Source organism: Molothrus ater, chromosome Z, assembly GCF_012460135.2.
Source record: "Molothrus ater isolate BHLD 08-10-18 breed brown headed cowbird chromosome Z, BPBGC_Mater_1.1, whole genome shotgun sequence".
NCBI classification, from domain to species: Eukaryota; Metazoa; Chordata; class Aves; order Passeriformes; family Icteridae; genus Molothrus; species Molothrus ater.
Genome location: NC_050511.2, coordinates 12,028,445 through 12,053,817, shown reverse-complemented (window position 1 = coordinate 12,053,817; position 25,373 = coordinate 12,028,445). Strand labels below are relative to the sequence as shown.

General features: G+C 34.5%; 1 protein-coding gene across 4 annotated transcripts in view; it reads right to left on the bottom strand.

Moving 5' to 3' along the window:
- NIPBL (NIPBL cohesin loading factor) overlaps positions 1-25,373 on the bottom strand; it is a 148,567-nt gene that overhangs the window by 18,385 nt on the left and 104,809 nt on the right. For all 4 annotated transcript variants that reach the window (XM_036402628.2, XM_054517809.1, XM_036402631.2 and 1 more), the window contains 20 exons: positions 22,881-23,063; positions 18,377-18,574; positions 18,122-18,193; positions 17,944-18,033; positions 16,677-16,780; positions 15,412-15,498; positions 12,979-13,210; positions 12,146-12,297; positions 11,363-11,443; positions 10,163-10,263; positions 8,976-9,114; positions 8,712-8,794; positions 7,532-7,664; positions 6,474-6,617; positions 3,976-4,065; positions 3,515-3,729; positions 3,311-3,413; positions 2,345-2,443; positions 2,107-2,253; positions 373-507 (listed from right to left, as the gene is read on the bottom strand). In XM_036402628.2, coding sequence (XP_036258521.1) covers positions 373-507; positions 2,107-2,253; positions 2,345-2,443; positions 3,311-3,413; positions 3,515-3,729; positions 3,976-4,065; positions 6,474-6,617; positions 7,532-7,664; positions 8,712-8,794; positions 8,976-9,114; positions 10,163-10,263; positions 11,363-11,443; positions 12,146-12,297; positions 12,979-13,210; positions 15,412-15,498; positions 16,677-16,780; positions 17,944-18,033; positions 18,122-18,193; positions 18,377-18,574; positions 22,881-23,063 — 2,588 coding nt within the window. The remainder of the gene's footprint in view (positions 1-372; positions 508-2,106; positions 2,254-2,344; positions 2,444-3,310; positions 3,414-3,514; positions 3,730-3,975; positions 4,066-6,473; positions 6,618-7,531; positions 7,665-8,711; positions 8,795-8,975; positions 9,115-10,162; positions 10,264-11,362; positions 11,444-12,145; positions 12,298-12,978; positions 13,211-15,411; positions 15,499-16,676; positions 16,781-17,943; positions 18,034-18,121; positions 18,194-18,376; positions 18,575-22,880; positions 23,064-25,373) is intronic.

Sequence of the window (25,373 nt, the reverse complement as noted above, 5' to 3'; positions counted from 1 at the left end):
CACATGGCATATATTAATGTCAAGTAGTTAATTTTTACTTAAAAACTATTGATTTGCAGAAATCAAAGTTTTATATGCCGATTTCACTTGTTAGAAAAGAGAAGTACCAGAGAAAATACTTGCAAGAAGAAAAAAAATCTCCGGAAAATATTTAAAATATTTTGATTGTCAGCAAGAAGATACAGAAAACAGAGGATAGAAAGGAAAGAGAATTAAGTCAGAGAGAATTACAGAAAGCTAAAATATCAGCTCTTAAAAATTCATAACTCATAAATATTACAAAGGAGAAATGAATACTTTTTTAATTTTGTCAAAATAGGGAAATCCTGAAGTAACAATAATTAAAATTCTGAAGGATATGTTTCATTCTACCTTAATGCCTTCTTCATCATTGACTCTCCGAATCATTTTCACACACATTTCTGTAATTTTGGGAAAAGTTGGTTGCTCAATGCAGATATCCCTAAGTATTTTTATGACTCTTTTTCTGACACTGATACCAGTATCCTGTGAAGAGAAAATAATTACACTCTTGAAAACAAATCAGAAACATTAATTTATGTTCTATATATGAATTAATATTTGAAGATCACCCAATTTGACTTGGAAAATTTATTTAGAAAAGGCAACTAAAATCTTCTGGAATTCATTTATACAAAAACTCAGCATAATTTGTTTTAAAGGCTCTGGTTGAGCTCCCAGAATGCTGAAACACTTTCTCCATCTATACCCTCCCATCTAAGAGCTCATGATGTTGCAATCCACTTATTCACTCAAGAACTTACAAGCCAGATATGGTGATGCTTTAGCTACTTTATTGGAAAACACAAGATTCCCTATAGATTTGGATAGTAGTACTTTAAGCCTTTGGATAAAGATTACGGATAAGATACATGCAGGCAGTCATTTCCATTTTACTAGGCTTCATCTAAGGAGATAGATGAGGAGCTTCACTTCATTTCACCTTGCTCAGAATCTGTTGAATCTGAACATCAGGTTCAACTGCTTTCTGTAGTATTGTATGCACATGACCTACTTCTCTCCAAAAGCCTTCACAAACTTATTTTATCATGTAACTATAGCAAATGTGTAGTAGTTGACTAAAATCCTGACACAGATACTAGAAGCTAATATTATCCGACAGTTAAATTAACATTGAACACCTAGACAAAAACCCCACTTTTTTGTAAAAATCTCATAAGCCTTTCAAAACACTAAAAACTAAAAATAGCATAGAAAAGCTGACCTCAATGATCCATATTTCAGACCTCAAAAATGCAGCAAAATTCCTTATTTCACTTTGTCCTGGTTAAAGCTAGGGTAGAATTAATTTCTTCTCAGTATCTGTTACAGTGCTGTGTTTTAGATTCAGAATGACAATAGTGTTGATAACACACTGATGTTTTGGTTTGGCTAAGTCAAGGACATTTTTTTCCCTCCTTGTCTCATGTTCCACCAGTGAGGAGGTAGGCAGAAGAAGCTGGGAGGGAGCATACCAGGACAGGTGACCTGAACTGGCCAAATGGATACTCCACATCACAGAATGTCATGCCTGCTATATAAACTAGGGGGAGTTATTAGAAAGCACAGCCAATCTATGTTTGGGAACGGGGCTCTGGCATCAGTCAGCAGACAGGGAGCAACTGTTTTGTGCATCAATGGTTTGTTTCCTTTTTATTATCATTATTTATATTTTTATTGTATTTTACTTTGTTTTCAATTATTAAATAGTCTTATCTCAACATGTAAATTTTAGTGCAATCCCCTGGCTCATTCCACCAGGGTGGGGGTAAGAGATGTGGGGGCTGAGTGAGGAGCTGCATGATGTGTGCTAAACTTCTACTTGGGCTTAAGCCATGACACAGTTAATTTGAGCACTAATAATGGAATCAAAAGGAATGTAGCCCTGGTCCTGATGCTTTATGACTTTCTGTAGAAGTTCACCTTTCAACGTAATAAAGGCTCCCTAGAAGCATGTGGCACATTTTACAAGGCTGTCCTTAAAAGCATCACCATTCAAACAATTCCAATTTATTAAACAGGGTCAGTCAAAAGCAAATTTTCCAATGTCACTTATTTTACCATAAATACCACAAGTCACCGTACCAGTATTCTTTCAATCAGCATGTCATAATACTGCTCAGCAAGCTGAGGACGACAGAGCACAAATCGGCCAAGCAGCTCCACAGCTGCTTCTCGTACACTAGTGGAGTTATCCATTAGCCGCCCATGAACTCCTCGTTGCATATCCAGCTAAAAAGAACAGATGAAACAAAAATTCAGATTAAGAAATAAAGATATATTTTAAGGGTGATATGTGCATGGTAGGTATTTTCATTTTTACCCTGGCTAGAATGCTGGGGTCTACAGCAACAACCTCAGACAAACACTTCATGGCTTTTGTTCGAACAGCAATTGCATTTTCACCAAGTACACGCAGAATCTAGAAGAGAACAAAAACAAGGATTCAGTTGTTTTGGGAAGGTACCAAATAATAATTAAGAGAAAAAATGCAGCACAATAACATACAAATAATACTACTAAAATAGTAGTAACTAAAAGCTGAATTTATCTTCTCAGAGAATAAAAAGGTGCATGTAAGTGATGTTTCATGGCACTGAAAACTGAACATGGGTGTTTACCATGATTTTCTACTTCTCTAAAATTGGTTATAAGGTTCTTAAATTTAAATTCTACTTTTGTCATTCAGGTGTGGCTTTCGCCATGGTTCTTTTAACAGCAAAGTTGGACAAGGGCACTCTAAGAATGGCTCTGCATGGAAATCAATTTAAGTAGTGCAACTTAAACTAGTACTGAATTTCAAACATGTCACTGTGCCAGTATTAGTGCCCTTCTCCCAGAAAAAGCAAGAAACTACACTGGTCAAACAGCAGGTTCCAAAGTGACAGCAACAACTGGCAATCTGGCTTTTACTTTCAAATCAAATTAAGCTCCATTTCATGAGTTAATCTTACCAAAAGGAATAAGCATCTTACAGAAGCTGTGAAAATTATTTCAACACTTTGTAATGATCCTCTTACTGTGTGCATACAGTGATTTTGCCATAACCATATATGAATAAATAAAATCATGTGTGCACATTATAACTTACAAAACACATGCAAGAAAACGAAACCTAATCACTTTTGCCATCAATACAGAATATGAAAGCACACGGTGTTATCATGACCTGTAAATACCTCTGCTTAACAATGGACAGATAATAACATAGAGCTGTGAAAGTGTTTGGAATCAGAATCCAACTGTGTCTCACTATACTAAGACTCTAAGACTTCCAGTCACAGTTTACCTGTGTCAAATAAATATCGAAGCTCTGGGCAAACGGCCTCATAGAGGCCAAGTAGCGAACAATCAAACATGCATCTTCATAGTCCACAGTATCAGAATTCATCCTGAAATAAATTCCATGTGTTAATCAGGATATGTTCACAAAAAAATTCTTTGAAGCATCAAATGCATGGCTAATAAAGAAGAAAGTGGTACAGAAGCATACTTTAATGTGCTGAACTGAGATGGAGCAGTTTTAATGATGCTGCGAAGAAACTTTTTGCGACTTTCTGCTCTATGCATGATTTGTCCTGTGGTCTCAACATCTTTTGCATGATGAGTTCCTTCAGATGAATCCTCATCCTTCTGAGATTTAATTGCTTTTTCTGTCTCCATAGTTGTATCACGGAACCACTGAGCTACATAAAACTTCCGAGAAAACTGGAGAAAGAGAGCAGGACGAACAGAAAACAAAACCAACAGATACAGAAAAAGAAAATTAACAGATTTATAATGAAATTTAGGGAATCTAATGCATCAACATTATTTTGGAAAACACAATCAACAGTATATGTTAGGGTGACAATTTAACTGAAGCACTAATATATATAATAAAAAATAATTTTCTTCAGTACATGTTACTGAAATTATTTAATACATTCCTGATGAAAGAAAGCTGAAATTTACCACTAATGATGCATCAATTTCTGTGTTCTCATCCAGATAATCTAGTAAAGCCTTTTGCAGCTGTTGAATTTCATCATCTCCTCCTGAAACCTGTTAGAAGTAGAAAGATAGTTATAAACAAGAATATTGTACAGTCATAATTACCATCTGAAAATCTACATGTCCACATATAAAATACATTGAAGTCAGTTGTTTGCATAATTGTACAGCATTACTAATTTTTGAACCAATTAGTTATAAAGTAGAAAAACATTAAGATCAGAATGAGACTGGTTTTAAAACAGACTGACTGATTTGGTTAGTTTTCTTTCTGTGATCTTGCACGAGGACCCTCCATCACAGAAAAATAAAAGAGGGCAAAAACCAGAAAACTATTATTCTTTTACTCCAAAATCAATGAGTTCAAGAGTTGAAAGCATGCCTACAAGACATATAATTCTGATTAGGTTTATATATACATACATATATATATATAAAAAACACCCTGATGTGCAAATTGTGAGTAGAAATTCTGGCCTTTGACAAACCTGAAATTCTGTGGATAACTGGCTTAGTATAAGGGGTGCTTGATGCTTAACTGCCTAACTACTATTGAACAAATAAAAATCCCAGAAAAAAAACAAAAAGAAACTGTGAATCCTTTAAAAAAATAATATCAATAATCAAAATGAAAGTAGGAGAATAATTTTTCTTTTAAATTCTCCAGTCAGAAAAAAAAATTTCTTTGTCAGCTATGAAACTTCTAACTTAAAATCATCTTCAGTTCTGTACTAACAGCATCAACTGAGAATCTTGACATGTATGCAGCATGTAACATAGCTTGCAAACATCAGCAAGCAGAGAAAAGTAACATTAACAAGTCCAAAACATCTGTGTATCGAGAGATAAAATAATGAAAAGTATGCAAAAGTGTTCAAATAAACTGGACTATCTATTTCTAAAAAAAAAAAAACTGTTTGAAAATGTCAAAGAGAATAGATTTTCCTCTAAAACTTATTCTATGAATCATGGATCCAAACCACAGCAGGGAGCACTATATGCATTTAGCAATCATTGACTAATATTGTGGAAATGATATCATAACACAGAAGAAAATATCCAACAGAAGTATTCAATTTAGCAGGGAAGTAAAATCTGTAGAGTTGTGAGTTAATTTCTGAATAATTAGCTTATAATTTAAGTTTCTGATGACAACAGCAAATGGATTTTCTTATTTTCTTGCCATTTGACCAGGAAAGTGAAGGTCAGCTTACTGTACACATTGCTCTTCTCTTACAAATTTATAAGTAACACAACAGTCTACTCTGATTGATGGCACTGTACAGAACACAGTTTCCACAATTATGGATGGTACTGTCTACCTGCAGACACAAGGGTCAGTGAAGGAGGAGGGGGCGGAACTGCTCCAGGCACTGGAACTGAGATTCCACCTGCAGCCCCTGGAGGAGCACAGCAGAGCAGGTGGGTGCCTGAGAGGAGCCTGAGGGAGACCTGTGGGAAGAGGGCCCTGCCCCAGGCTGGAGCAGCCTGTCCCTGAAGGACTGCACCCCACTGAAGAGTGACCCAATGTTTGAGGGGTGCTGTGGCCCATGGGATGGACTCACACTGCAGTAATTTGCAGGGAGCTGCTGTCCCTGAGAAGGACTCACGTTGGAGAAGTTCATGGAGAACTGAATCCCACAGGAGGGACCTTACAGTGCAGCAAGAGAAGCCCCAGGTGATGAACTGGTTTATATTGATAAACCCCCATTACCTGTCTCCTTGCACTGCTGGGGAAGAAGGTAGATGGAAGGAGGGAATAGGGTGGAAAGGTGTTTCTAAGGGTTTGTTTTACATTATCCTGATCTGATTTTGCTAATAATAACTTCACATGTCTAAGTTGAGCCCGTTTTGGCTCTGCTGGCATTTGGTGAGTGATCTGTCCTGGTCCTTATCCCAACCCATGGACCCCTCACATTTTCTCTCCTCTGTGCAGCTGCAGAGAGGAGTCACAGCAGCTTGGGTGAGGGCCTGACATCTGGCCAGCATCAACCCACTACAGACACATTTGCATGTTCAGGAAAAAACACCAAAACACCCCCAAAACCTCACATTATACCACGTAAAAACTAGCCCTGCAAGACTAATAGATTAACTCTCTAAAGTATGTATTTGAGTGCCAGAAGCTCAGGTTCTTCTTTGCAATACCAAATGCAGGTTCATAGGTATTTTTAAGGCCCCTTAAGATAGAATCCAACTGTTACTCCATTATTTCCTCAGTATTGTCACAAGAAAACTAACCACAATAATTAATTAACTTACAGGAACACTACAGAAATGGTACAGTCAAGACATGAGTTAACAAATGTGATACTGATAAATTGTGTATATTTGATTCAGAAACCTAAACAGTGAATTAAGACTGATTCTCCATAATGTCAATTTTTCAAGTATATTTACAAATGTCAAAGATTTGAATGGATAGATCTCCATCCAGCTGTCATGGATGTCTCACACACCTGTTTGAGGATTCTGGCTAAAGATCCTTGATCCATTTTGCTAGTGACTGCATCTTTCCTCAGTCTTGCTGCTACAGTTCCAAGATAGTCAAGAGATGCAACTCTTAATGCCATTTCTGTGGATTTGTTACTGAACTGGTGAACCTAAGAAAAGCAGAATAGACATTTAAACATAGATATTTATTTATGCCACAGAGATTCTTCTCACAAAAGATTGCTTTACCTTATTAAAATTTCCACCTAACTTCCATATTGCATAAAATTATATAATTTACTATTACATCACACATACATTACTTACTTTATATAAATATTTCTTTTTTATTGGGTCTCTCTTGCTCCACAAATATGTCTGTCAGAGTTTTTTTAAATGCATATTTTCATTACACAAACTGGACAACTAGCACAGCGTATCTCCAACATCAGAGATTTTAAGCACCATAATGCTAGCTCCTCATTATTCACACAAATATAAAGCTACATTTTACCAAGAACAAGACCATACAACAAGCTGCTTTTTCAAGAAGCAGCTCAAATTACTGTATTAATTACATTACAATACTGAAGAGAAACACTCAAAAAACACACTAACAAACATTCCCATTCTGTAAAATGTCATAAGCATTTGCTGTAGTTGTAAAAAACCAAATACTGAGTTGTTTTCTGCTTCTGTGCTAAGGGAATAGTCCAGAGGAGATACTTAATACATATAATTACAGCTGTTAGGCTGACTTTACTACCAACAAATATATGCACTTATAAGATGCTATGAAATGACACTTTTTAATGTTGAAAATATAATCAAATAGTGAAACTAGACTTCCAAGAGAAACTATACACACTATTTTTAACAAGTTCTATATGACTGATCCTCTAAACAAAATTCTATTATTTATGTATTGCATAGTAATGTTACATGCAAGGAAATCCTTACATGCTGCATGTGTGTCAACAATCAGAAAGCATTCCTACAGTAGTAGTGTTTATTTAGCAGAAATAAACAAGTCTTCATTGTAATAAGAAATTAATTAATATAGGTAAAAACAAGAATCCCTTACCAATAGCCTTCCTAGTAAACTAAGAAGCAACTCTGCAGCTGGCCATTCTGGTTTATTGACTGTTGAAAGAAGATCTTGAATAAAGTTCTCAAACAGTGGCCTGTAATCTTCCTCCCCTTGTTTACTGCCACACCTGTTAACATGAAAATACTTTTTGTAAGCAAATTTAACAGCCATATAAAGTTTTTTATTCTGATATAAACAGAAATATTTCTATGTTTAATCAGAAAAACCAGCTTTATGCAATTCCAAGAAAACAAATCTGAAATACTAGCAGAAAATTTCTTTTATTTGTTTGTAGAAAAATAGCTTAAACAGTTATCCCTCCAAGTTGCACTGGAAATAAAGCCTCTAATCCATGACAGCAGAATTTTGTTGCTAAGATTTTTATTTTTAGCTGTATTAACTTGGATAGACAAAGTAAGTAGAATTATAAAAATGAAGCTAGAGTAGGATATTTAAGAGTTGGTGTGTTTATATTCTTTAAGCTTGGTTTCATTTATCTGATAGTGAAGCACATCTCAGTATTATGCTTCACAAAGGTTACAATCAGAATGCTAAAAGAACACCAGTCAAACAACCAACAAACCAAACCAACAATAAAAAGCCACCAAAAGTTAACATACCTGATACTTTTTGACTTCTATATATCATCCCTAAGTTTAACATCAGAAGCATGCAATTGCTAAATGGCTTATTAAATAGCTTTTCAGCTTTAGGTGAAAAAGTGTAATTAGTTCAATACCAACCTAAAGACTTGTTCTTTGAAATCTTATAGTTAATTCAGGTACATTTTTTATTCCTTTTCGAGCTATTGACACTCAACTTTAGCTCAGTGAAAATAATTTTTGGCTTTTTATATCTGATGACCAAATCAGCACGACTTCACCTCTTACATATTTGCTCGGCCTTCTCTTCCAGGCTTCAGGTATGTTAGAAATCCATAATAAAGGAATCCTACATGAACTGTGAGACAGCTTTTTAAATGTATGAAGACCACTGCAGAATTTCTCTTCCATAAACATTTTTGTCTAGGCAAGAGGCTCTCTTAGGCATTTATAAAGTTTATTATAATAAATAACTTTATGAATAGGCATTTATCACTGTTCAGTGGTCAGGTTTCAAAGAATTCATTTGGAGCTGGGTTTACCAATATAATAAAGAATGCAACAGTACTTACTTCTTAAGAAAAATAGAAAGGAAATTTTGTGCTGTCCTCATGGCCGTTTCATATGAGTTGGTAATAAGCACATCTTGATCCACCTAAAAATAACAAGACACATTTGTCTATTATCTCAGCATAGATCTATGATTTCCAGATCAGCATTTCTTACACATCAGAAAATTGCAGTGCCTGATTACTACAACACTGTAGTAATATAGTATACCTATGAACACACATAAGTAATTTCTGCATAAAAAAAGGCTTTTAAAAATATCTTACTTTCTTGTTTGATTCCTCCTCTGAATTAGAATCCTTGTCTGCTGATGGTAAGTGCACCACACACTGAATAAGTTGCAGAACTAGTGCTGTTACCATCTGAATGTACATAGGCTCTCCATCAGTGTCACTGCTGTTTAACCTGTTAATAACAAAAGACAGTTTTAACACTAAAAGGACAAAAAGGACAAAACGCAAGAAAAATTTTTGCTCCTAAGTAGAATCTTTCAAAAATTATTTGAAAGATAGATATTTCACAGCTAGAAATCCACATTCAAGACATTAATCTATTAATTTGCTTCTTTTTATGCAGTGTAACATTTGACCTAACAAAACCAGTAAGTATTGGTCTTGCACAGAAGAGGTGAACTGAAACAGCACACAGTTCACTGGCTGAAACAGCTACAGGAATATTTAATAAAACCAACATCTACCTGCTAAAATACTTAATAATAAGCTCATTATGTGTAACATCATGTTCGCTCCAACACAACGCCAACAAAACACACCAAACTGTTGCTGTACTAATTTTTCTGTAGTATTTAATGTATGTGAAATGTATAGGACTTTCAGAAAAGAGAAGATAATGACCATGACCTAGACTGACTTTTACAAGGGCTACACCTACAATAATATGCAGCAGCATTGCATACTACAAACTTCAGCAGGCAACTATCTTAAGTTGGTAAGAAGACCATGTTTCTCCCTGATGTAACCTCAGAAATAGTATGAGTTTACTGCCCATACACACACCAACGCCATCTTATTGCTACATGTAACAACATCAAAAGGTGGTAAACTCTGATGTATGAGATGATATGGATATGAAACTGATTCCCTTCGTGAAAAGAGTGCTCTGAGTGTATCCTCAAAGCAATTCAGTCAAAATTTTCCTACAAAGATTTAGCAATGAAGAAATTATGTAACTCCATACAAACAGAATTAAAGAATTGACCCACAAAAAATAATCCTCAACACACACTAATATTACACCCATTCACATTTTAAGTGAGAAAAATAATGTTTCAATTATGTTAGTAAGTAGACACTAAAGTGATAGCATAAAATCGAGTAATTATTACAAGATATTTGTTGAACAATTTGTTTTGAAATCTCAACCTGCAAAAATCTTACATTTACAAAACTATAAATGCTATAGTCTACAAGTTATTATTTACATCAGAAGTTACCTGAAGTTTCTCAAACTCCTCTTGCTAGTTGGTAGCCGTGCAAGGGAAGTGAAAATTTCTTCTAATATTAGCTGTCTGTGTTTTTCATACCGGGAAAACACCTATTTAATAGTTACACGATTATTAGACACTGATTTATTGTTACATAAAATATAGCTTTTTAAATATATTGTAAATAATTATATGACAGCATACACTTCACATGACTCTCCAATAAATTACAATACACCTTATTGTTAATGAGTTGCTTTCTCAATGCAAGTATTTCTTTAAAAAATATATAAAAACTTTTCCAAATAGAGAATTTAAAAAAATCTTTATATAACAGAAATGTGTAAATATTGGTCTTGAAAATACCTTCTATTTAAAATATTTTTGTCAATGATATAACACACTATACAGGAAAGCCAAACAGTATAATACTAAGTATTTGGACTTGGTATTTATTTCTCTCAGTACAAAGAAAAACTCTGTTGTAACACAATTTATGTGAACACATACTCTGTTGCAGAGTACATTTGAGAAAACAGTTTTACTTCATATGCCAGGCTTTAATGTTAATGCCTGACATGATATGTTCTTTCAGTTTTCAGAATCAGAACTGTTGGTTTTGCCTCCCCTTTTGTTTGGGCAGAATACTGAAGTATATAATTCTTACAATGATTAACATCTCCCACTTGAACAAGGACATTTGTGTTCCACTACATTTTTCCTGAAATAATATTTTACCTTGCTGAGATTTTTTTTAGATAGTCACCTGTTCTGAGGAAAATAATTTGTTCTATTATACAAAAACACCATACTAGTTCTATGACTTATTGCATAAGTTGAAATCTGAACACAGGAAATAATGAAAACCACATAGCTAGGATTCACGTTTTTAAAAAAAGAGATTTCTTAAAATAAAAAAGGGACAGGTAAGAGGAAGGAGTTTGTGTTTACACTTTAACTGACAATCAAAATTAAGAAGCCTCTTGCTTGAAGTAGGCAATTTCTTTCTATACAGTACTCTGCAAATACGAGCAGCTCAGGTAGATACAACACTATTTCCGTATTATGATATCAAACTGTAAAACCATGAAAGAATAGCATTAATTCTACAGTCCAATTCTCTACCAGACAGAAAATACAACCTACGTAAATGCCCTAAGAAATCTCAGCAGGACATGCACAAGAACTCACAAATTAGAAAGTACTTACTGCAGTCACTAATTTGATGGCACATAACTGTAGCTCACTGACATTTTCTACAAAGAAAGGTGTTATTCCCATCGATGACACCTATCAATGGATAGAAGTTATTTTAAGTATATAGGACTAACAAACTGGTAATTAGGCAGTTTCGCAAGTTGGTTATTCATTCAGCAGGTAAGGAATTCAATAATAACTTCATATTATTTGCAAATAAAGTTATTAAGTTAAGGCACAGGTCTTATGAGGAGTGGCTGAGAGGGTATCAGGCTTAGTGTGGAGAAGAGGAGGCTCCAAGGGAGGCCTTATAATCCTCCACAACACCCTGAAAGGAGTGTGTAGCCAGGTGAGGCTGGTCTCTTCTCCCAGCTAACAAGGGACAAGACAAGGAAAGGGGTCATGAGTTGTGCCAGGGATGGTATAGATTGGATTTTAAGTGCCCATGGAAGCAGTACAGCCAACATCCCCGTAGATATTTGAAAGACATGTAGATAGAATGTTCAAGGACATGGTTTTAGTGGTGCACTTGGCAGTTTAGACCTGATGTTCTTAAGGATCTTTTCCGTGTAGATGATTCTACTCTATACTTCAGTACAAGCAGGTTAAACTTTTCTTAAATGCAGAAGAGAAGATGCAAATGACATACTACACAACAAACTAGCTGCTCTGATGTTAAGAATTCAAGAGCTTGTACTGATTTCAAACTTCATGTCCCTGAGACAATTATACTTCACATTTACTTTAGGAAAAGCAAAGCTCACATTTTTGGACAGGAATTCTGAAAAAACCTACCTGAAGAATAGTTGTATCAGTGAGAAGCTGTATCTCCAGCAACTCTGACAAGCTGCTGACAATGTCACAAACTTTGTTATACAACATCACTATAACTCTTTGCTTGTGGGTGGAACACTTGGCACGTTTTGCTTTTGAACTTAAAACACCACCTAGAAAATAAAACACATATTCATTAATAATTTCAGTGTTTCAAATACTAGAAAGATGATCTTCCTCACAAAGTACCCCCAAAACAACTTCTTGACTACAGCTTTGCAAAAGCAGTTTGGAAAAACTACTCAGTAGCATCAGCTTAAAAGCAGGAATTTCACATTTTCATAATTACTCTAAATGCTGGACCTGTGATTTTAAAAAAGGATCTTGAAATTGGAGCCATGCATCTGTAGGTATGTCTATGAAAACAAAAGGCCAGAAGCGAAATAGTTTTCCTTGAAACAAATCATTATATATATGGCTATACATGGCTAGTCGTATTACATATTACTATGAAATCACTTATTTCAACACATAATAACTATACACAAAAGTTGCACTTCAAACTTCTAAATACTTTAGTTTAAATACTTTGGTTACATTGACATTATTACAGTAAACCAAGGTGCTACATGACTAAGTTCTTCAGACGACACATTTCATTGTTTTTTTACTCTGTTTCATCCTCCTCAAACTAACAGCGCATTAATTCAGGATACTGTATGTGATAAGAAAGGACTATCAGTATAAAAGCTGCATACAAAAATTCTTATTTCAGAAAGTCATTTACATCACCATACAGTAGATGACTGACTTTTTATAGCTTTTAATATGGAAAGATTTCTTAGCATACTAACCACCATGAGGATCCACTCTATACACAGGATCATACTGAGGATAGAGAGTGTTCTGCAAATGAAATTTTGTGTACTGAATAACTCTTTCTATTACGTCCTCAATATATACAGCTTTAGGCATATTTGGTGATGTCATAATATTGATAGCAGTAAGACAAGCATCAGCAGATTTTGTCACTCTTTCCATAATAAGATCTCGCCATAATCTCTCCTCATCTTCAGTGTCATTATTCTGCAACAGGCAAGAAAAACAGGAGAGTATGAACAAGAAATCAAATTTTTATTCTGACCAAGTTAAAGAAAATAACATTACATTAATATGCTTACATAACATTAATGTATAAAATATTGTATTTCCTTTATGATACTAAAATAATTTATTTTAAAAATCAAGTAATATTTGTTTTACTAGAAACAAGTTTGTAATCTCTCTCTAAGCTACTGGTCTTCAAAGTCCTGTATTCTGTATTCTTCTGTTAGAACACAAAGAAGGTTTCTGTGTCTCATTGGGAAGCACTATGAGGGAAGACTGCTGCATGCTATATTTCAGACCAATGTACATTAAGCAAAATCTAATTCCTTCATCTGGTGTTGTCTTCAGTGGTATCAGTTGCTGCTTTGATCCATTTGATTTCTGCCACTAGAGGGAATTCTTATACAAAAAGACTGTTGCAAGTCCATGAAATCTGTAAGTACACAACTTTTTCTGCTTCATGGACCAACACACCTACTATCAACCTCTTATCAAATATGTTCTTTTAGATTATCATAGGATACTGAGTCTCTGTATTGCTGTGTTTATATGAGGTACCAAAACAAACACAGATGAGGTTAAATATGACCATCCAGCACAACTTAAATACTGTAATAACATTATTACAGCAAAGCTAGGTAGAATTTATCATAGCTTCTCTGGTACAGACAGAGCCTCCAGAGAAAAAGGGTCTTTACTACCTATATGATACCACACTTCAACACTGTTGGCTTTCCTTGTGAAGATCAGAGGTCGGTGAAACTGTAACTGCTTTTTGCCTTAGGGGTAAGAGAACTTGAACCAATAGAACAGTGCATTATATTCATGATATACATAGAGAATCAACAAAAATCTGCAAATCAAGAGGTCCCTGAAAACTTCCCAGATACAATGGCTTTTTGGAATTTGCTACGTACACAAATGACACCTCAAGGGAAAAAAAAGTGTTTCCCCTAATTATCATGGAAATGAAATTAATATTAAAGCATCCTCTGCCTGTGAAAAATACACTGACATGGAGGTAAGATATTTTCACTGCACTGGAAAAGTAGCAACCTTAAATCTTAGGAGAGACTTTCTTTGCCACAATTATTTGAATAATTTTTAATAGTTTTAAGAAAATCTAAAACTAGTTGTTTTTTTGTTTTTTTTTAAGTTTCTTTTTTTATCCAAGTTTGCCTCTGAATTGCAAGCACTGGACAATTTAATTTACTTCTAAATAATTTTGAATTTTACTTCAAAAAACTAAAAGAAAAATATCACTTTAAAATCATTAACATAAAGACTTCATCACAATGAAGTAAACCAGGTAAACCAGTACTTCCTTTTTATGTATTTTTGTATTGGTCAAGACATTCAGAACCCTATACTGAAACTTTGAAACCCCTACAAACTATCTAGATGAAAGTATTTAGGTATCAAAAATGTGTCTGGTTTTCATGTGCAAGTTCAAATTCTTCCATTCTGATATAAACAACTACTCTCTTATTTCTACAGATGAGGAGGTTTTTTCTTTAAAATTCAATTCTAATCTTGCTGCAATATTGCATTGAATAGAAAGTGTATAAATAAATACATTAAATGTGAAATATGGAACATCAGCCTCATAAAACCTCAAAATCTTTGAGCAGTTTTAGGTATACCTGGGAAAAAACCCATCCTAAAATACTAAACTTCCTGTTAATTTTATTTATATTAACATTGTCACTTTGTAGTGTAAGAACACTTAAATCTTAAACTTCCTCCTTAATGCTCAGGAGAAAGATAGACTCTATATGAAAACTGCAGTATCTCTTCCATTTTGTAAGGATGTTTTATGGACACACAACAAAGAAATGTCCAATAATGCAAATTACACCAGAATTACCATGAATATTTCAAGATGACTATAGTGTCTAAAATGAAACAAAAAAAAATACAGTTGCTCCCAATATGTCTGTTAGTTGTCACTGCTATAGTAAAACATAGTAATGACAACTACGAAAATGAAAGTGACAACTATGAAAAATCACAAATAATTGAATTTTACTTCAAGTATTAAAATTTGGCAAATTTTTATCACAGACATTATATCAGCCCTTTCACACACATACAGAGTATTTGAATCTATCACTAAATAGGACTCAAGTGAAGAAAACTATTCTGCACAATAGAGTGAAATTATGACATTTCAAACTCACGTGGTTAAGTAAAGTAGAAAGCTTGGATCCATCTTGAATATTCTTCTCCAAAATATTCAGAACTTTTACTGTTTTATCTGTTGAGAGCTAAAACAAATAAAGAAACAGGTCAAACAAGTTCAGGAATAGAAATTATTCCAAATTGCCGAAAAGAACATTGAGGAACGAAGGACAGAGCTTGTACAATCTAAATTGTTTCAACTGTAAGGGATTTGGCATAAGGAAAATGCAGATACTATAATGGAAACAGGCAAAATATATTCCAGGACTGCAATTGAACTGCATTTTCAACTAACAAAATCCACAGAAACAAATTTTTAAATTGCGTGTCACTAATGTTGTGTTATTTGCTTCTAGAAACATAAATTTACCAAATCCATGTATGATCTACAAATTCTAACTGACCATATAGAGCTTTGTTAGGAGAAAATCCATACTGCATAATCAAGCAGAAATTAATTTCCTGATACTTGAAAGATAATAAAAGGGAAACATATTCTTAATATTATTGTTCACTTCAAAGAAGTAGCATGTTGAAAAAAGTAAACTTACTAATCTTCCATACAAGTCTGATTAAATAATTTGTGGAATATGTTAACCTTGTAGAGAGCCAGTTTCTCTCATCTGAATACTATTCACCATTGGGAGCAACAAAAAATTGATTTTATATAGATATGTATGTATGTGTATGTATGTGTGAAAAACATGGAAAAGAGGTTAACAGTGAGAATGATCAGGAAAGAGAAATGATCACGCCACCCACAAACTACAAAGGAAGGTAGGGAGATTGAAGGAAAATCCAGGAGGAATATCAAAAGTTTGGATTACAGAAGTTTGGAATAATCCAGAGTAATTATAATAATACATGGTTTCACACACACTCCACAAACCTAAGTGGTCAAGAGCAGGAAAAGAGTTTAATATAAAACTGCCCAAAGCCAAGAGCTCCAGGAAGATAAAAGGAAATCAAGAACACTGTTTCTAGAGGTGAGACATCAACAAGTTTGCCCCAGCAAAAGTTCCTCTAGCTGACTGAGAAAGGGCAGGACACAGAGGAGGACCTTTCAGCAAAAATGTCTCAGCTTCAGAAAGAGTAACAGTTAGGATGTTGCAACTACCTAAGCACTTCAGCTAAGTGAGCAGAAGCTCAGCTGTTCTTCTGGTCCATGCGCCTTTGAAGAGGGTGGAATGTCATTACAGAAAAAGTAATTTTTTATGCTAATGAATATTTTATGTTCCAAAAAAGTTAGAGTATGAAGAGGTACCTTGTCCATAATGCCCATTGCCTTGATTTTCGCAGATTCACTACCCAACTCACTAAGCTGATGTTTGCCCAGTAGCAATTCCTGTGGAATCTCATCATCATCACCTTAAAAAAAAGAAAAAGTAAAAAATTAACAGTCTTATTTCTCCTAAGACTTCTAGGAAATCAGTATTTTTTATTCCAATAAGAATATGCTAACGGAAAAAGAGAGCTGATTGTCCAAATAGCCAGCATCTAATGGCTCCAAATAATTAGAATCTAACAAAGACTGACAATTACACCTTTTGCTTGTGTTGAAACAATGAATACGTGTTAAGTATGACTTACCATGCCAATGGTTCTGAAACCCTATTTAAGAGCCTAACATGAGGCATGCACTTCTGAAAGTCACAAACTAAATTTTTTTAAAATATCAAACCCCATTTATTTCAGTACTTCTGCCATAATTTTCAATTCAGCAGAGTAAATCTTTAACTGTAGCCCTGAAGTTCAAATCTGGGCAAGAGCAATAAATGAAAAACACATATTAAATTAAGTACCTTGAGATAATCTGAGTCTTAACTGTATTTAGACAAAAAATCACATTACCAGACACAGAAAGATCCAATGACTTCACTTCTAAGGTAGCATACACTATGGCTTTAAAAACTATAGAAACTTGTTTACTATGCCTTTCCCCTTGTTTTAATCCTGTGACAAAGACGGTAGGAAAAAAAATTAATGAATATTCCATTATCCATTTCAAAAGAAAGTCAACTTTGGCAACATGAACTACTTCCTTAGACACTTAGCTAAGGAGGCTGTTTTTCCACTGAAATAGGTAAATGATGCAGTGTCTTAGCCATAAATGCACAAGGACTCTGCTGTCTTAATTGAAGAATCATATCTGCAAGTAGCAGATTTGTAATTATGAGCCTCAGACATTGCTAGGAAGAGAACCATATTGTTTACATATTTGACAGAAGGTAACACCCTAATGACATCCCAAAGAAGTATCCTTTCCACTCCAAGGGAACTGGAAAGGATACTCATTATGTTTTATGCCCCTTCTGGCTCTGCAGAGAGGAGGAAGAAGAATCTTCAGGCAGCAGCAAGTGAAATTGGAAAGGTAAAGGCCACCACTCAAGGTAGAAGCCATATAAATCCACTAGGCCCTAGCAAGTTTTCACATGAAATTAAGTCACCATGAAGGAAGTTCAAAAATACCAATAGTTTTTTCTCGGGTTTCTAATTGGGGTAAGCATTTTGAAATTTTCTGATGTATTTACCAAAAGCTGTAAAATCCATGTCTTCCAGATTTTCCAAAATATTCTCTATTGAAGCAGTAAACCTTTTGAAGGTTGAAGAATCCATCATTTCTGGTGGAAAAAAAGGAAATTCATAAACAATTATCTTAAATATAAAGCAGAAAATACAAACTGTAGAAAATAAATCTTATAAAATTACCTTCAGGTGTTAGTTTAGGTTCATAAGCTTTCCTCTTCTTTTGTTTTTCTTTCTTCTTCATTTTTCTAGCCACTAATGAAGAGAATAAGGAGTAAAACAAACACTTTCTTAAAACTTCAAGAAAGGATTATTTACATTTCTTACACTTGTATTCAATATTGCATGCAATAATGTCCACTTTAAAATATTAAACATATTCATTTAAAAAGCACTAGTATTATGGAATAAAATTAAATCCTTATAGTGATCAGTTACCCTCGCTGAGGCTAGGAGGAGGAGAATAATCATCCATATCAGAGTCATCGGGACTGCGATTACGGTAACGGCCACTACCAGAAATCCTCCTTCCTTCATGGTAATGACCACTTCTCCTATGGTCACCAGAACTTCTCCTGTCATGCTCTTCATACTCCCAAGCTTCATCTCTATCCTTTTTGTGTCTCTTACGAGAAGCTAAAAATAAATGCATTTTCATTTTAAATACAAAACTTACACTTTTAATAGCCCAAAATCAAGCATTTTAAAATATTTGAAAGATGTGCAGATGTAAGATTTAGGGACATGGTCTAGTAGTGGACTTTACATTAGTTGTAGATTGGATTTGATGGTCAAAAAGGTCCTAAATGATTCTATGATTTGTAAGTCCAACACTCTTCTATAGTATTCTCCAAATCAAATGGACATTTAGGTTATCAAATACAATTCTGTTAAGGATTACTTATTTTAATGTTTTCTTTTGAATTACAGTAGAAAAACCGTGCTTAAAACTGGCAAAGATACCAGAAAACATTTAAAAATATGAATTTACAGCACATTTGTCTTTTTAAAAGCAGATTAGGCAAAGCTTACTGGGTATCCATATTCCAATTCACTGATTGCCTTATCCATCTAACACACCAATGAGTTCCAATGAGACTCGATAATCTATTTTCTAAAAGATATTCTGTTTTGTCAAGACAACTAAAATTTTGCCTTGGTATATACTGCAGGAAATTTGTGTAAAGGAGAAAGCTGGAGTCACAATTCTGGGCCAAACAGTAAGCCTCTACCACAGATAAATATTCTAATTAATTTTCATGAAGGACCATAAAGCCCAGCAAAAGTGAATGTTGAAGAAGCTGGAGCAAATATTGCATAGAGATTTGGTGGAAATAAAATGGGGGAGCAGAATGACAGTTCTCTGTTACTTTCAAAGAAAGTCTTGCATGTTTTGAAGTTGACAGAGTGCTCAGTTTTAAAGAAAAGGAAATGGATGAGCAGGTAGCTTTCTCCACGAAATTAGCCAACTTTCCTTTTTTTAACATGCTCAGCTAATTGAGCTACCAAAGAGATGTCTTACAGACTGTATTGCAAATCTCAAAATACTTCCAAAATATCACATTCCAGACTGGCAGTGTTTATTCCCAGTTTATTGCTTCTGGACCTGCATATAACAGTCCTGATATTGTGTGTCTCTACCAAAGTCTCCTTGGCATGACTGTATATAAGGTTGTTTCTGAGCAGAATGGCTCAAAGCATTTATACAGAACTGGAACTGAACTGAAAAGTTCTTACCACAAGCCATTTATTAAGAAACGTAACATACCAGGCTATAGTCAATAGTCAGCCTAGGATCAGAACTAATAAACATAAACCCCTGAGGGAACAATTCTGTTTTGCAATGAACCCTAGAGGTTTCAAATTCCAAAAATGCAATAGAGGTGGTCCAAGTCTTTAATATAATAACTCAGTTCAGGTTTCAAGATTTACTGCATCTGGATCAGACTTCCTTGTGGAAAAGTACAGTCATGCTCAGGATGGCAGAGGTACTAGCACTGCCTAAAACGGTTGAGAGAGTTCACTGTGACTGAAGCATTGGTGAGCCATCTGGGACCACTCAGTGGGTAGGAAATTGGCTAGATGGTCACACTCAAAGAGTTGCCATCAAGGGCTTGATGGTCACATGGAGACCAATGACAAGTGGTGTCCCTCAGGGGTGGGTGTTGGGGCCAGCACTGTAACATCTTGGAGACACTGACAGTGAGATTGAGGGCATCCTTTGCAAGCTGCAGACAACACAGAGCTAGTGCACTGGAGAGAATGGATACTATCCAGAGGGTGTATGTATCCAGTACCAGGCTCTAGAGGTTAGCTTGTGTGAACTCTTTCACGAGGACATGGAGTCCTAGGACAAGGGGTAGTGAGTTGAAACTGCAAGAGAGCAGGTTTAGATTAGAGATCAGAAAGAAAATCTTTATGTGAGGGTGGTGAGGCAGCGAGCAGGTTGCCCAGTGAAGCTATGGATGTAACATGCCTGGAAATGTTCAAGGTCAGGCCGGACAGGGCCTTGAGCAACCTGGGCTAGTGAGGCATTCCCACCCACGTCAGGGAGGCTGGGAATAGGTGATCTTTAAGGTTGCTTCCTAAACCTAACTCAAACCATTCTATGATACCTGGAGTAAATGTACTGGAGAAGAAACTAAGAGGAAAGCATTTACACATCTTAACTGATTCCTTTACCCTGTGAGACAGTGTTTTGTGGAGGCAGATGGCCCTTTCTCCAGTTTACAAATTATCTATAACACTAAGCTCTGTAGGATGAATTCTGACCCCAGTTACATCTCCACAAGAAAAGTAACTTCCAATATTGCTTTCTGGCAGAATTTTAGATTGACCAGTTTATCAACGCTGCATGACAAAACAGAAAGGGTTACAGTTCTATTAGCTCTACAAGACAAATAATGTGAATATTGGAGCACCTATTCACAATCACTGCTCTACAATATTTACTTTGAAGTCAATAAAATTGATTAAAAAAGTAAGCATTAATAACATTTCAAGAGTTAGGATTGATTTTATACATAAATAAATACTATGTGAATATAAACACCCAATTTCCTTCCAAATTCTGCCAAACATGTATGCAATATCACATTTAGTAATTACTGTAAGATAATGACTTCATCAATCTTTAATTTCTCCTTATTTAGTTTAATGGCATGTCCATTCTTAATGAAATATTCAAAGAAACTTCTCCTTTTCTATACTAATCACTGTTTCATATTCTTTTAAGTTCAGTTTAAGACAAACACAATAATTAAGAAACATGTATTTATAACAATACAAAACTATTCAGTGTACTTGCCATAGATCTTTCACTTCTGATAGATCTTTCTTGCCATAGATCCTTCACGTCTTGTTTTAAATTTAATTCAGTTCTACAGTATTTCTTGAAGAAATACTGTAATTTATTTTTAAATCACATGTATTCACTGAATTGATTAGAATGATGGCCAGATCTCTTGAGTGGATATACTGAAACTAGAATTCCTCAAGGCATATAATTATTGTGAAAGTTTTCCTTAACTTGTTCTACTTTGTATTTGAGAACTTCAACAGCCACTATGGCTAATATATAGATTAAGGTATTTGAAAGTGTTTACAATTCTCTCCATTCCCAACCAACTTAAATAACTTTGCTCAGTATTTTTTTTTTTTAATTCACTGTTCCAAATTATTAACATCATATAAGGGTGATACGATATGGTAAACAAAGAATACAGAATTCCTGAATGAAGCAAGTCATCATTAATCCTTTGCCAATATTTAGACTGATTACAATTGACCTGAAGACATCGCATTCATGGACAGAGAAGCATTATTCATTTATAATTAAAAGGGAAAACAGACAAACAGAAGGACATTCTTTTCAGCTTTTTTGATAAAGATCAAAGGTAACAGTGTTATAATTTTCATGTGCAAAACCACGTTTGTTTATGTTGGATGAAAACTTGAAACATACTAAGAAACATACTAAGCAGAGCAAACAAATCTTTCTCTTTTGGACCTTAAAAAATACTAAACCCCAAAACATTATATTTTGTGAAAGTTCATTAAGATGTTTCTATAAACAAAAGTGCAAAACTTGGGAAAAACATCATTATAGGCAAGATTGCTTCTCAGGCTAACAGGTTTCTCCTGTAGCCCTGCATGGCTACATAGTTCAAACTAACTGATTCACTTTGTTCTAACAAAGTGCTGGCTAACTGTACAACCACAGAAACTACCAACCATACTTCTATCAACAACTAGGAAATGCCTTCTTAACTTAGAGGCAAACAACAATTTTCTTTTTTCCTTAGGAACTTTGTTCAATTGCAAAACTCTAAGAGAAGCTTCCTCTCTTCCTTTGAAAACAGTTAATTCAAGAATAGTAGAAGCAGCAAATGGTATTTTGAGAATTCATCAAGAATAACTTCCATTTTTCAAGGAATATGACAAGAGAAATATTTTAAGAAACATCTGTGCAGTAAGATTCTCAATTTATTATGTTACAAAAATTCAAGAGGGGATCTTCCACTTTTCTTATCAATAGAACTAAGAATAATTCAAGAATTTATTTAGTGAAATTTGTCTCTGTGCACACTTGTATGTAAATTCTGTGCTTCTTTAGAGGATATTTTCCTTAATCTGAATAGTTAGAAATGTTTTATGGTAGAAATGAAAACAAAACAAAAAAAAAATCTAGAGAGCAGTTTCCAGTAAAGTAATCAGGAAAATAAATTTAACAACCCACTGCTTTTTATCTTGGAAGAAAAATTGCAATCAAGTAATTTTTCTTTTGAAAGAGAAACAAGGGTTCTTGGCCAGGCAGTTACCAGGACAGCAAATTTGGGACTGTATGTTTTAAGGTAGCCAACTTAAAAAAGACGTGTCTCTTTTTGTAAAAACAAAATATTAGCTTTTTTCACCTTAAGGAACAGAATTATGTACTACTTACATTCAAAAGCTTCTTCACTGTCATTATCTTCATCAGAACTGATTTCAGCATATTTTGGTTTCTCATTAACTGTGCTACGTTTGCGCTTGTTCATTTTCACACGTTCACAAAGTGGCATGGTGGATTCAATCTCTGCCAGGAGCTCAGGAGGCAACTCCTTTAACACTGACTGATCTATGCTACCTATTAGTGGAGAGTAAGAAGAGCAAATGTGAACCTGAAGACAAAAAAGAGGGACCAATACTACAATCCTGTCTCAGGAACCACTCAGAGGATAACCACTAGCAATCAGTTAGATCACAGTTAGACAGACCTAAATGTATTTGACAGCCCTGTTTTGAAGTCCACACTACAAATAATAACAATGAATTGCATACACATTTCCTTCAATAAAATATTTTCAGTCATAAAAATGAATTACCTTTGAATCACCTTTTCAATTACCTTTGTAGAATGATATCCTTGCTCTGTTCCACAAAGTTTAGTCTTATTTCAGTTCATCCTCTGAATTTATCAGGTTTTCTAACAGTTGTAAGTAAATTATGGATTCTTAGTCCCTCATTAACATTTCTGTTTACTATCATTCATAGTAATTAGTGTACCCAAGACAGTATTATTCCCTTTTCCAGTAAGAACAGACAACCTGTGGGAAAACTTGTTCGGTCATGTGCCTAAATACGGGCCAAATCATTGACAATTCAGCTTCTGCTTCAAGATTTTTTCTTACCTCCTGCTGGTAGTTTGATGATGCAACGCAAATTGTTGCTTGATTTTTTTCAAAACAAAATTGAAACATTTTTATTGAACACAGACAAATAGCTAGCTGAACCACAAATCAGGTTTCTTTTCCACGGTGATAAATAGGTAGACAATATCACACCATTCTTATAATTTTGAAACCAAGATTAAACCCATGTGCAGTTAGAATGAAAGAAATTTGCAGGCAAAATTTTTCCAACTGACACAAGGAAAACAAATCAATTCAAAAGTATTTCTTTGAGGTTTGTTTATTTGATGTCCTATTTTTATTTATCGAAGAACCTACTATAGAGATTTGCAGGTTGTCAGACTAAACTGTTAATCTTTTTCCAGCAACAGAAGAAACATTTTTGCCGTAAGTGCCTCTCTCTCCTCCCTAATGCATACTATATTATTTAGAGAGGAAATCACTTCCAAATTGTTATACACATACAAATCATCCAAAAAAATCTATCTCCTGGATGATAATACACTTTTTAATTGCATTCACTACATCACTACAGTAAATTTCTAAAACTTACGTCCATTTTTTTGTTACTATCCTAACTTTTATTGCAAGATGGATTTTTTTCTTTCTCTTTTTAAACATCTTTCTTTGGAATTAGAGGAGTATTACCATGAGATTCCACCATCAAAATATACTCTGCAAGTCATTCAATAAACAATTTAACTTCAAATATTAGGGTTTTTGAAGCGACATAGCGAAACATAAACAAAGTATAGTGATAGTTAAAGTTGTCCCTGCTTCCTTCACATTGTGCTCACTGTTACCTATTTGTGTTAGGTTGCCATCCTTATACATTCAAATTTCTCATGTACCAAAGCTACCTAAATTATCAATATTGCTTTTGAAAATGCTGAAAAACATTTCATGGTGTGGTTGGCCATGTTTCTCAGTTAATGATTAATTTTGTGGGCTATGCACTTGGCTTCAGATGGGTGGAAGTACAGCAGCATGGGCAGACCATTTTCTCTGTGTGTAGCAGCAGCTGCCTGGATGACAGCCAGGTCCAGGCTGGATGCTGCAGAGCTGTGCACAGAGCACTGTGTCCCCATACTTTCCTATACAGTGCATGAGGAGCTTACACTCAGCCCCAGAACGCAGAAAAATTTACATATACAAGTTTTAAGACAATTTCCACAGATGAAATTCATAGAGGGCTGTAAATCCAGGTACTCTAATAGGTAGTTTCAAGTTTATGTCCATTGGTAATTTCATTAAAATCAGCAGGACTACACACGTAGCATGAAGTCTACAATAAATCTGGCCAAACAAAAACATTGCAAAAGACAGCTACAAGTAAATTAATTAAAGTTGCATTAAATCCTCAAATAAGAAACAAAACTAACAGGCTGTTCTATTGTCTCCTAGGAATATCTGTTCTTGCTTTCTTTTCTCAGTGACTTTTCATTTTGTACTCATTCTTTAAATAAAAAATCACAGCATTCATTAAACATAAGTGAAAAAAAAGACTACTTTAAATATTTGTAAACCTAATTTTATTTCTGTCTCAAATTTTTCAAGTTTCTATTTCTCCAGTGATAAATTCAACTACTGCTTGATTTGCACTCTCTCCTGTTACAGGTATTTCAGATTACTGTATAAGTTTACCCATTTTTCTTTTATTAGGAAATAGGTAAAGCTTCCTGTATTCAAGTAGAGGACACCAGAAAAGAGAACAGATAGAATTATTATAAAACTCTTTAAAAGCTATCATTGAAATTTTTCTTTCT